This window comes from Ricinus communis, chromosome 6, assembly GCF_019578655.1.
Source record: "Ricinus communis isolate WT05 ecotype wild-type chromosome 6, ASM1957865v1, whole genome shotgun sequence".
In the NCBI taxonomy this organism is placed as follows: domain Eukaryota; kingdom Viridiplantae; phylum Streptophyta; class Magnoliopsida; order Malpighiales; family Euphorbiaceae; genus Ricinus; species Ricinus communis.
The window spans coordinates 7,378,530-7,390,388 of record NC_063261.1 but is presented as its reverse complement, the minus strand read 5'-3'; the positions used below and the strand labels follow the sequence as shown (position 1 = coordinate 7,390,388).

General features: G+C 39.7%; 2 protein-coding genes across 2 annotated transcripts; both read right to left on the bottom strand.

Moving 5' to 3' along the window:
- Nucleotides 1-271: 271 nt before the first annotated feature.
- LOC8289318 (E3 ubiquitin-protein ligase RING1-like) lies at nt 272-3,539 on the bottom strand. The gene is made up of 2 exons (XM_002512147.4): nt 2,223-3,539; nt 272-648 (listed from the first exon to the last, which is right to left on the bottom strand). The coding sequence occupies exon 1, from the start codon at nt 2,797-2,799 to the stop codon at nt 2,227-2,229; it is 573 nt and encodes a 190-aa protein (XP_002512193.1). The 5' UTR covers nt 2,800-3,539; the 3' UTR covers nt 272-648; nt 2,223-2,226.
- Nucleotides 3,540-10,856: 7,317 nt separating this feature from the next.
- On the bottom strand, nt 10,857-11,645 carry LOC8289320. The gene has a single exon (XM_002512149.4). It carries the CDS (start codon nt 11,495-11,497, stop codon nt 11,066-11,068), a length of 432 nt encoding a protein of 143 aa, XP_002512195.1. The 5' UTR covers nt 11,498-11,645; the 3' UTR covers nt 10,857-11,065.
- Nucleotides 11,646-11,859: the final 214 nt, after the last annotated feature.

The following is an 11,859-nucleotide window of genomic DNA, read 5'->3' as shown; positions in this document are numbered from 1 at the left end:
AAAAGGCTAAAATGATGCTACTAAGAGCAAAATTGCCAAATAACAAACGACCTCTTAACGGACAAAAGAAAAGAAAATGTTAGGTGGGCTATCACAAACCAAAGTTGCTGCAACATTGAGGCAAAATGATGGGGGCATTGCTTTGAGCAACACTTTCAATATGGACTAAAGTTGTTAAAGATCAAACAGTTGAGTTGGGGTTACTTCTCAACTGTTTCTTTCTAGTTGTATGGTATCCTAAGCCAAGAAACAATGATGGAACACGAAATCATGGCAAAAATTATTGGCTTTAATAGTATGAATTACAAGTTTAACAACCTCCCATGCAATGTGCAATTAGAGGCCACCGTTGCAAATTACCCATATATTTATTGGTCAAAATCCAATCTGAAATGCAGATGCTACTACCTTACAAGATACTCTTAGATATAGAAAGAGAATAACACACAATCATGAAACATTATGTAAAGTTGTATGCTTGCCTGCTGCTCATATACACTGCATTTAATCACGTAGGATGACAAAAACCCAATAAGAAATCAAACCATCAAACGCTTTTTGTATTGCTCACTGCTGATTTACACTTCATAAACCGGTTTAAAATGCGGAAAATCATCAAAGACGACCTTGAGTAACACTTCAGCTCGCCTGCACTCAAATTAATACCAGTGCTCAGCCTCAGTTGTTGAATATAGCAGAATGATACGCTTCAATCTTAGCAAAATGAAATGTGGATTCTAATATAATAATTAGCTTCACAACTGGGCTAACCCAATCTCAGAGCTTGTCATCTAGAGACTCATACAGATGTAACGAAACATAACCAAGAGTAGAGTCTACTCATGCTGATATATGTATTCCTCAACTCTTTTGATATAGCAAAATCATTGATATCCAGTAGACTATTTTAGGTGAATGCTCCAAGTAACATAAAGATGCTACAGAAAGAAACTTGATCCAGAAACCAGGAAGGAAACAAGCCGATTAAAAATAGAGTTCAGTAATATCATTTATTCAAGTAAAATTACATGAAAACATTATTTACTTTTACCTCACAACTAGAACCAATTAAAAATAATAATATAAATATGTTTGTCTTGAAAGTCATAAAATGCAGGTTTAGAAGTTCTTACAGGTCTTTGAGCCTTTAAAGAAGTTTCTTGGACTTACTTTTTGTCTTTAGACCATTATTTGAATTTGTCATTGGAGTCTCATGTAGCTAAATGTAAATTTCAACATTCTAGATTTTCAAAGCCTACATTTACTTGTACAGATCCTGTGTAGTGAGTTCTAGACTTCTAGATTACAATCAGAGACTTATTATGAATTAGTTTCCTATTCATTCTTTGGTGCAAAACTGCCCCTGCCTTTCACCAGGTCCATAGACATAAACTTATTAAGTTCACTCTTTTTGTTTCCCCTTCTTTCGAACTTGTACACTAGCCATATACTATTTGTAGGGAAATAATTTAACATTTCCTTAATGAATATCACCCAAATAACCTAATTTTTCAATCCAATGATTTGAACTTAGTAAGAACAATTGCAAACACACAATCTCACGCATGGCTATCTTTTTCCATAGACATTAGTGTTTTGCAAAATAATTAAAGAGTGGAATTATATTTTGTAGTAGCGCACATTACAACATCAATACTAGAGAAAGGCCAATCAAATTAAAGCGTTCAAATTGGTCTTTCAATTTTCAGCAAGGAAATGGAATTCAGAAAGATAACAGAATAAAGATTGTGTTAGTATTGTTGCATATATACAGTAGAACAATCCATGTAAGAGAAATCAATAAAATTATCTAATGTAAAATTGAAAAGCTTATGGAAGGAAAATTTTAGCAAAACACTTAAAAATGTCAGTGGGAACTACACAAATACAATTCGAAAACTAGCATGTCTATCATTCCTTTGTGGGTTGTAACTCCCCTGCTATTAAAATGCTTAAGTTTTTCTTTGTAAATGCCTAACTGAAACATAATGTTGGATGGGCAAAAAATAATCTTGGTTACGGTTTCAAAAACTCAAATTATTGATCATATACCATCAAAAGGCATATAATTTAAATTACTTAACGGCAGCCTTATCCCATTGAAACTCAGCAAATTTGGAATTCACCCTATTTGACAATTTTCAAAATCAGAAACAAGAACAGTCAAATTAGTAAATTATCCGCACAAATAAGAGGGAGAAGGCAAATTAAGAAGACTGTACCTGGCTAAAAGTGTGAAGGGAGAAAATTGGACAAAGCCCCAACATCAGGGAAAGCACAATCGACAACAGCATCATCATCATCATCATTATGAATGGCGGCAGCAGCAGTAGATGTGGGAAGCAGATGGAAGCGACAGAGAGGACAAGAGTTGTGGTCAGAGTTAAGCCAGGGGAGAATGCAATCAGGATGAAAGAAATGATTACAAGGTAGAATTTTGACATCAACATCAATAACAAACTCATCCTTACACACAGCACAAACGACTTCCTCTCCCTCCAGAAGAGAAGCTGTGATTTTGACAGTGGGCAAGATGGAATCAATATTGTGATTTAAATCGTCATTCGAAGACGACGAATTCATGTCAGTGAGAAATGGGAAAAACAAGCTGTCAAGGAAGAAACTGGTTGTGTCGTTGGAAATGGGAGTAGGGTCATCCCCATCCATGAGTTCAAGACGACGGCTGTCACAGTGAGGGCAAAGTGGAGACTCAGTGGTGGTGGTGATGAGGAGGTGAATGCTCATATCACATTCGTGACACCAGTATGTTTGCTGCTGTTGTCTTGCAAAGGATGCCATCTTTCCTCTCTCTCTAGTAATACGCCTCTGTTTTCTTCTTCTACATGAGTGAGTGAGCTTCTTGTTCTTTTTTCTTGGGCTATTTGTAGTTGGGTTAGTTTGGTCATCTGTTTGGAATTAAAAGGTTGTAGAGAGGTTAAGAGTGGGGCGGGTCCATTTCAAGTGTGATGTGGGGTCTGTCTCTGTCGCTTTGCCATTTTGCCACTCGTTTTCGTTTGTTAGCGTACGTTTTTCACTCTCCGTCTCTCTGTCTTTGTCTCTGTCTCTTTCTTTCCTCGCCACTTCCCTCCTTTGTTGTTTCTCAATTGTCAATGGCGCACACCCAACTGCTGCTTTAATGTATCTTATTATTATTATTGTTATTGGGTTACTGATCAGATACACAAGAAGTCAAGTTAGCTCATCAGTCCTAGTTTCAGCTCATCAGCTCACTACCTTTAATCAGAGGATGGATGGATTAGGGTTTCTCTGTCATATTATGAACTCAACACCTGTTCAATAATGGTGGATGGCTTCTCATTTTTCAAGATATGATGAAATCTTTATCAGCTTTTTCTATGGTAGATTCTGCTATAATTTCATTTTCTATGCATCCCCATTTTCTCCATATCTCACTCTCACTGGCTTTTGGAGTCTGTTTTAGATTTTATTTTTCCCCTTTGGACCTTCCATAATTGAAACTACAATTATCGGTGAAGGCTGTGTGGATGAAACTCATACTATTGTACCATGAAAAGGAAAGCTTCTATAAGCTTGCTGAGTCTCTATTGACATCTTTCTATTGTATTTATTTAGGTTCTGTACTTTTTGCTATTTCACATATGATACCAGTGATTAATACATTTGTTTGTGCTTTCCAGATTTCCTATATTTCTTTCAAGTCCTTTTTGGAAGAATCTTTTATAGAACTCCTTCGAATTTGCCTGCCTGTAGCTACTATAACACTTCCATCATTCGCATATTCCAACAAAATATATTTAAGATGATAGCATGTATTCAGAATGTCTTGCTGGTGTGAAATATAGATTTTTCTGTTTACATGCTAAGCTAACTTTAATCACAGGAGTCCTGTCATGTTGTGATGTTTGATTGATATGTGGTTATTATTATGTCAACAATAATCTCAATTTTTCAAAATTTAAACATAAGATTCTGGTAATATGAAACAAGTGCCAACAGTAGTGATTCACAAGGTGCTTGGATCAGCTCTTCTTTTATCACATTTGCATTGAAATGAGTGTTAATGGTTGTGATAGCTAGCATAGTGAATTAGTTCTTGGAAACAATCTACAACTGATGAACTCTCAACTTTATTTATTTTCCCTGCAGTATAACAAGCAAAAATACTATTGCAATAATTGCGAGGTATGCTGCGTGTTGGTAAGGCACAGGGGGTTTCCTTTGAATTTCAGTTCTGTAATGTGATTTATTTTCTTCTTGTTGTTTTAGTTTTTGACCTTACTTCTTATGATTATTTTTTGTCAATGCGTAATCAGAAAACATTCTAATCACTTATCTACATAATGGCTATAAAATTTTTGGCTGATACAAAGGTTAAGTAATGCAGCGAGTCAGCAATAAAGTAGTTTTATTTGATTAATTTTGATGAGGCCTAAAACCATTTAAAACAGAGCAGCATAAGATGAAACCTGAATCAGTTGAGCCTATTAATTTAAATCCTGACACAAGTTTCTTTGAGCCTTACATGGAAGTTGCTTCAGAATATCCTATTTTATGGAAGTGGGCATTGGCTTATGCCTAGAAGGCTACGATTTAAAATCTGCCTCTTCAGATGTACTTACATGCATATACTTATCTCAGTCTCTCTGCGACGCAACCCGCCATCCCCTGGCATCTACCTGAAACCCACACAGCTCTACACAACTTAATAAAGACATAATCAATATAAAGGCTGCCAAACCATAGGGGCTGCTGTAGTATATGGAGGGCTTTGTTAATATATAGCATATCTTCCTATTATTATATAGTTGATGTGCTGAATATTCCTTCTCAAATCTCTGAAAAGTGCTTACATGTGATAGACTGAGTTCCTAATTTCTCTTGTTATCATTTGTTTTTGCAATTTCCAAATACCTATTTACCTAATTGTTCATCATATTTACCTAAAACATCAAACAGTAAAAATTTTGGACAGGGGAGGAGGTCTTCTTACTACGGTAGATGGCTAAGAGGTGGCTTAAATGGGCCTTTGATGAGATCTTACCAAGTGAAAGAAAAGGTTAAATGACTAATCCTGCTGTTTGATGGATTTTTTGGCTTCAACAACTCATTGCAATGCTTAAGATTGAATTGTCAGTTTCCTACTAACAGTTTTCTTGAAAAGTTTTTAAAGCATTAAAATTTATACTTCTAGATTGGAGTTTTTTTGTTCCCTACCTTGTTGATTTTAGTTCCTCAACTGAAGGCTGTAAAATAAATACCCTCTGACATTAAAAGAATAAGACTTTTTTCAATTTTCTACTCCCAAGTGTCACGAAACTTGGGCTAGGAGGTTAGCCAAGTCGCGTGGCACTTAGTTAACTTGCTTGTTGAAGTCGAACTAAGTAAGCCTAGATGAGAATCGGGGAGAGATTGTAGGTGAGCAAAGTAGGCAGCAGAGTTTCGGAACGTGGTTAGGGTAGAGAAATGAGAACACTTGAGCTTGGAAAATATGGAGAGCTTTATTAAGTTTACAACCTTTTTCTTGTTGTTATTGTGTGTGGTTATTGTGTGTTTCCATTGTTGCGTTACAAATGATGGATGGAGGGGGTATTTATAGGCCTCTCCCTGCCACCAACACGGTCGTGTCCTTGGCCGTGTTGAGAACACGGTTTGGTGTTCCTGGCCGTGTTACTCTCTGTGGCCGTGCTCTCTAGAAGCTTCTTTCTCTTTCATGTTTTGACGCATCCAACACGGCCGTGTTTGTGGTCGTGTTGGTAACACGGGCGGTGTTGAGTCCAACACGGCCGTGTTATTCTTCCTCATGGGCAGATGTTGGGCAGATTTCTGCCCATGGACAGCCTTCCTTGCCCAATTGTGAGGCGGGCTGTGACACCCTCCCCCACTCAATCTCGCGACGCCCTCGTCACGCCTTGAGTTTTGTAGTTTTGGATGTGCTCGGGAAATTGCCATAGTAAATCTTCACGTTCCCAAGTAACCTCGGTGTCGGGCAGATTTTTCCACTTCACCAAGTACTCGGTGTAGTTGGGAACTCCTCTTCTTCTTATCACTCTGTCCGCAAGGATACTTTCTATCTCCTTATCGAACTCGGTGACGACAGCTGTTGGAGCCCTACGAGATTCGCCACGGCTCGGGTCTTCTTTGTCCTCGTGGTATGGCTTGAGCATACTCACGTGGAAGACATTATGGATCTTTAGTCTCGAGGGTAGTTGGAGCTGGTAGGCAGCAGCACCAACACGTTTCACGACTGGGAACGGGCTTTCGTATCGCCTTACCAGGCCCTTGTGTACCTTACGGAGGGACTTGAACTGGTTAGGCAGCAGCTTCACCATCACCATGTCGCCAGCGCTGTATTCTTTGGGGCGTCTCTTAACGTCAGCCCACTTCTTCATGCGCTTTGCTGCTTTGTTGAGGCACGCCTTTGTTGAGGCACGCCTTTGTTATGTCCGCCTCTTCGTGCCATTCCCTAGCAAACTTGTAGGCGGAAGGGTTGGCTCCTCCATAGCCAGCAGCAATGGCATTTGGTGTCAACGGCTGCTGTCCCATGATGACCTCAAAGGGACTCTTACCCGTAGACTCACTCCTTTGGAGGTTGTATGAGAATTGGGCTACGTCGAGCAGCTTTGCCCAATCTCGTTGATGGGCACTAACATAGTGCCTTACGTAGAGTTCCAGCAAAGCATTAATCCTCTCCGTTTGGCCGTCGCTTTGTGGATGAAAGCTGGTGGAGAAGTTGAGGTCTGTGCCTAGCAGTTTGAACAACTCTCGCCAGAATTTGCCAGTAAATTGAGGGTCTCTATCGCTGATTATACTTTTCGGTAAGCCCCACAGCTTCACGGCATTCTTGAAGAAGAGGCGAGCTGCCTCATCTACTTTGCAGTCTGCTAGGGCAGGGATAAAAGTAGCATACTTGCTAAATCTATCCACGATAACCATGATACTTCCGTACCCCTCGGATTTCGGCAGGGCCACTATGAAGTCCATCGAGACACTCTCCCATGGCCTTTCAGCGACGGGAAGAGGTTCAAGTAGGCCCGCAGGCTGTTGTTGTTCCACCTTGTCTTGTTGGCATACAAGGCAGGTCCGAACATAGGCCTCCACATCGTCCTTAAGTTGCGGCCAGTAGTAGTTTTGCTGGACTAGCGCAAGTGTGCGAGTCATTCTAGGATGTCCAGCCCATAAAGAGTCATGGCATTCCTTCAAGATTTCTCTCCGCAGGTTTCCCCACTTCGGCACGTAGACTCGGTTGCCAACAGTGAGGAGAAGGCCATCTTTCTCCCAAAATCGTCGAGTTTTCCCCTCGATCGCCAGCTTGATAATGCTCTTGGCCAAGGTGTCTTGCTGCATTCCTTCTTTGATGCGGTTAAGGAAGTCGCTCTGCGGCGCGCTAGCAGCAATGGAAGCCAACGCCGCCTTTCTACTCAATGCATCGGCAACAACGTTGGCTTTGCCCTGCTTATATTCGAGCTTGTAGTCGAATTCGGCCAAGAAATCTTGCCAGCGTGATTGTTTGGGACTCAGCTTCTTCTGAGTCTGGAAGTAGCTTGTAGCTACATTGTCCGTCAAGATAGTGAACTTGCTTCCTAGCAAGTAGTGTCTCCATGTGCGCAAGCAGTGGACGACGACGGTCATTTCCTTCTCCTGGACAGTGTACCACCTTTCCGTTTCATTGAGCTTGTGACTTTCGTAGGCGATAGGGTGCCTATCCTGCATGAGGACGCCTCCAATGGCATAGTCCGAGGCATCCGTATGTACATCAAATGGTTTTCCGTAGTCAGGCAGCATCATGACTAGCTCCATTGACACGGCATCTTTCAAGGTTTCGAATGCAGCTTGGCATTCTTCACCCCAATTCCATGCCTTATTCTTCTTAAGCAGTTCCGTCAATGGGGCAGCAATGGCAGAATAGCCTTTGATGAACCGCCGATAATAGTTCACCAGTCCGAGAAAAGATCGCAACTCGGGCACCTTGGAAAGAGGTTGCCATTCTTGGATGGCTTTAACTTTTGCTGGATCCATCATTAACCTGCCATCCTTGATTCGATGGCCAAGGAACTCCACTTCTTCTCTCGCGAACGAGCATTTCTCGCGCTTTATGTACAGCTCGTGTTCGTGGAGCACTTGGAAGACTTGCTTGAGGTGTTGCACATGTTCTTCAAGACTGTTGTTGTATACAACAATGTCATCCAAATAAACAATCACGAACTTATCAAGAAAGGGATGGAGTACCTTGTTCATGAGTGTGCAGAATGTGGCAAGGGCATTAGTGAGGCCGAAAGGCATGACCAAGAACTCAAAAGCTCCATATCGTGTCCCTGGCCGCGTTGAGAACACGGTTTGGTGTTCCTGGCCGTGTTACTCTCTGTGGCCGTGCTCTCTAGAAGCTTCTTTCTCTTTCATGTTTTGACGCATCCAACACGGCCGTGTTTGTGGTCGTGTTGGTAACACGGGCGGTGTTGAGTCCAACACGGCCGTGTTATTCTTCCTCATGGGCATATGTTGGGCAGATTTCTGCCCATGGACAGCCTTCCTTGCCCAATTGTGAGGCGGGCTGTGACACAAGGCCTGCTTCAGAGGAACATAACTAGGTAATGAGTGGTCGATACTGATAATTGGATTTATGCTATACCCCTATAATACGAGTAAAGTCTTATTCTTGTAGATAATCTATGGGAGATTGAGAATCTGAACAAATGTTTCCTATTAAATATGATGGCTCCTATTATTGGTCTACAGTTTGTGCTCCAAACTGAATTTTACTCTAATTTTTTTCTCTCTCTTGACCCATTTAAATGATGACTTCAAGCTTCTAGAAAAAAAGAGTAGAACACTTTCATCTTACAGATTTTATGTTTGTAGTGGTAGTATAAACCATAAGGCATATCTAAGCTAACTTTTGTCTCATTAATTTATTGTAGTTCTTTGGCACGTTAAATTGTCCAAGTGTCAAATGGTTTTTACTTATAAAGTAGCATAGGGTCTCATTTTAGGATCAGCCATAACTACTGCTGATTCCACTGTTAAGGAATCATCAGAGGCTTGAATGACTATGTCACTTCTTACTTTTGTACTGGTGTGACATAGGGTTAGAAAGGTCTGAATTGATGCAGGAAAGCTTGGTGGCTTAGTATTTATGTTAGCTGTAATAAGGTGAAATTTGGTATGAGATTATGGTTTGGGAAGGGGTGTATGATTGACAACTAAAATTAGATAGGAAGCTCAAGATTTTGAAGCTGTTGCGTGTTTTATTTGTACTTTTTTACTGCAAGGAACAGTATTTTACTTTTGTTCAGCCTTTTCTGATGCTAGAATTCTTTAGTCATTGCATTATACAAGAGTTGAGATTGCACAATCCAATTACCTTGACTCGAACTGCAAAACTTAGGGTGATAAACATTATATATCTCCTAGACTAAACATAAAGGCCCAAGAAAAATAATAAGAGTCAAAGCAAGAACTGACTAATGCTCCAATTGTTCCCGCAAAGCTGAAATTAGATATATGCCCCCGACTTGTAGGCTGAAATTTGAGCAAAGAAATGGACTTGGGGAGCCTAGGTTTGTCCCTGCCCTTTCAGATATTTTTCCTTGTAATAACGCCGGAATAATATTCTTGGTTCCTCCTCTTGCTTTGAGGTGGTTTTACTTTTCTTTGAAGTTGAGCAGGAAAATATACAGTAAAAGTAATCTATCTTTCTTCGTCTATTTATATCTTGAACTTTTATTTGTAATGTGCAGCTTTTTCAACTGAATGTCTATTGCATTTTTATCTTGTAAGCTTCTTACCTCATGCAGTCTTTTTGAAGATTATTAGAAGTTGAGAGCTCTTTCAAGCGAAGAAAAACAATGTTCAGTGTTGCTAGGAAACCGACGGGCTTACTTCAAGGGAGGATGTTTTAAATAAATGGATGGAGATGTGAAGGCTATATGTTTCTGTAGGAAAATCTTTATCAGCCAAACCAAGTGGTGGTATGAAAATCCATTGAGGATGGTTGAAAATGTGGGATTAGATGTCTAATGGCTGTCGAATTCCCTGAACTGCATACAGTAAGAGTGAGAAGCATTAAAAACGATATAATGTCCCTGTATGTCAAGGAGAAAGAAAATGACTGAGTTGTTGGCACCATGCCCCTGGTCGAATTTGTTTTAACATCTTGTAGGTGGAAATCCAGGAGTGACGATTATTATAATTGTTTGACAGGCCATGAGTGGAAATTGCAAAAGTGAATTTTGAGGTCCAAACTTATACCCTTAATACGATTGGTTTGTCTATCGTAGATGAAATCACTTCTTGCATATGCTGTGGTTGTGGGAAAAGTTGTGTCCTGTGCAAATTTTTGAAGGTCTTTTTATGAGGTAGCAAACATGTGATAGGGCAGAGCTTTATATTCAAGATTGGCTGCAGTCATATGATAGGTCAGATAATTTGACCTTCCTGATTTTGGCAGTATTTATAGCTATAAATTTCTACTACTCTTATGCATACCTTTAATTATTTATAACTTGTCTAGGACTTTCTGGCTAATTGCACAATATGGCTGATGATGGTGGCTCTCTTTGATGAATATGCTGATGACATTGCTGATTAGTAACTCCATGTCAATTTTCTATAAATGAGATATTTTTTCAAAAGGCTAGCTGATTACATTCTCAGTTGATTACTCTGTTATTCCAAAACAACCTGCATAGTCCTATTTAGCCACTATTCTTTTTTATTCTTTTATGGATTGTCTGTTGACAGGCCTTTACCAAAAATTGATAATGCTGGCTAGTGGACAAGTTGGCAAATTTCCTTGTTGCAGTATAGCTATGCCCGTGAATGCTGTCTAATTGTTATGCATTAGTTTTCATTTTCAAAGAAGTAAATAGGCAAACAAATGGAGGAAACACATTATGACTTGCATATTTATCCATTGAACATGTTGGGTTCTCTTCCACACGAAAAGTAGTAAGCTGAATCTGTTGTACGTACAATGGATTTTCACTTGGACCCTTAATCAAGATGGTGACTGAACCACCAAGATTTATTTCAACTATAGAAACAAGAAAAAAGAAACAACAGCAAGAAATTACAAACAGCAGCAGCATTAAGCTGGAGAAGGTTTCTGAAGCTTAGAGGCTTCGAGATCTGCAGCTTTCTTGAGAAAACCCTGGTCATCATCTTCAAGAGCCATCTGAATAGGACTTGACCCTAACCCATCAGCAATCGCAAGCAAGATCTTCTTAATCTCAGTCCTAAACTCATCAAGATCAACAGTTCCACTCTTATCACAATCAAACTTCTCAAAGATGGAGTCGTACAACTGGGTGAGTTGCTCTGGAGGCGTGACCACATCGATACCGAAGTGACTCTCGATCAAACGAAGAGATTCAAAAGCCTTTCGGAGCTCAGAGCGAGACAAGACTCCGTCGTTATTGAGGTCTAGCTGGGCAAATGACTCGTCCACACTCTTCTTGAACTGGGCTTCATCGTTCACGAAATCACGTACTGTTGATCCATCTATTACCACAACTCCCATCTTTTTCTTTCTTTCTTTTCACTTTTTTTTATTTATTGCCTGCAACTTGCGGGATAATAAAGAGGGAAAGTGGAAGGCTGGTGGCGTTGAATAACCGCTACTTGAGGAGATATTATTTTCTATTCTTTGGTTTTTCAGGTGGTGATTTTTTCCCGTGAGCTAAATATGTGTGGTGGCTCAAAGCTGTGGTTACAAATGTAAGATCAGTAAGTGCCTTTTTTGAGAAATTATGAAATTGGACTTATATAGTTAAATATTAATTCACATCTTACATCATTAGATGTGAACGCTTAGTAAAACTAAAAAGATAAAAATAAATTAACATTACAAATTTAAATTTATTATAAAATAGATAAATTAGT

Bases quoted from the DNA above. Each gene is read 5' to 3' on its own strand.
- LOC8289318 (XM_002512147.4), bottom strand. From the start codon at position 2,799: ATGGCATCCTTTGCAAGACAACAGCAGCAAACATACTGGTGTCACGAA.
- LOC8289320 (XM_002512149.4), bottom strand. From the start codon at position 11,497: ATGGGAGTTGTGGTAATAGATGGATCAACAGTACGTGATTTCGTGAAC.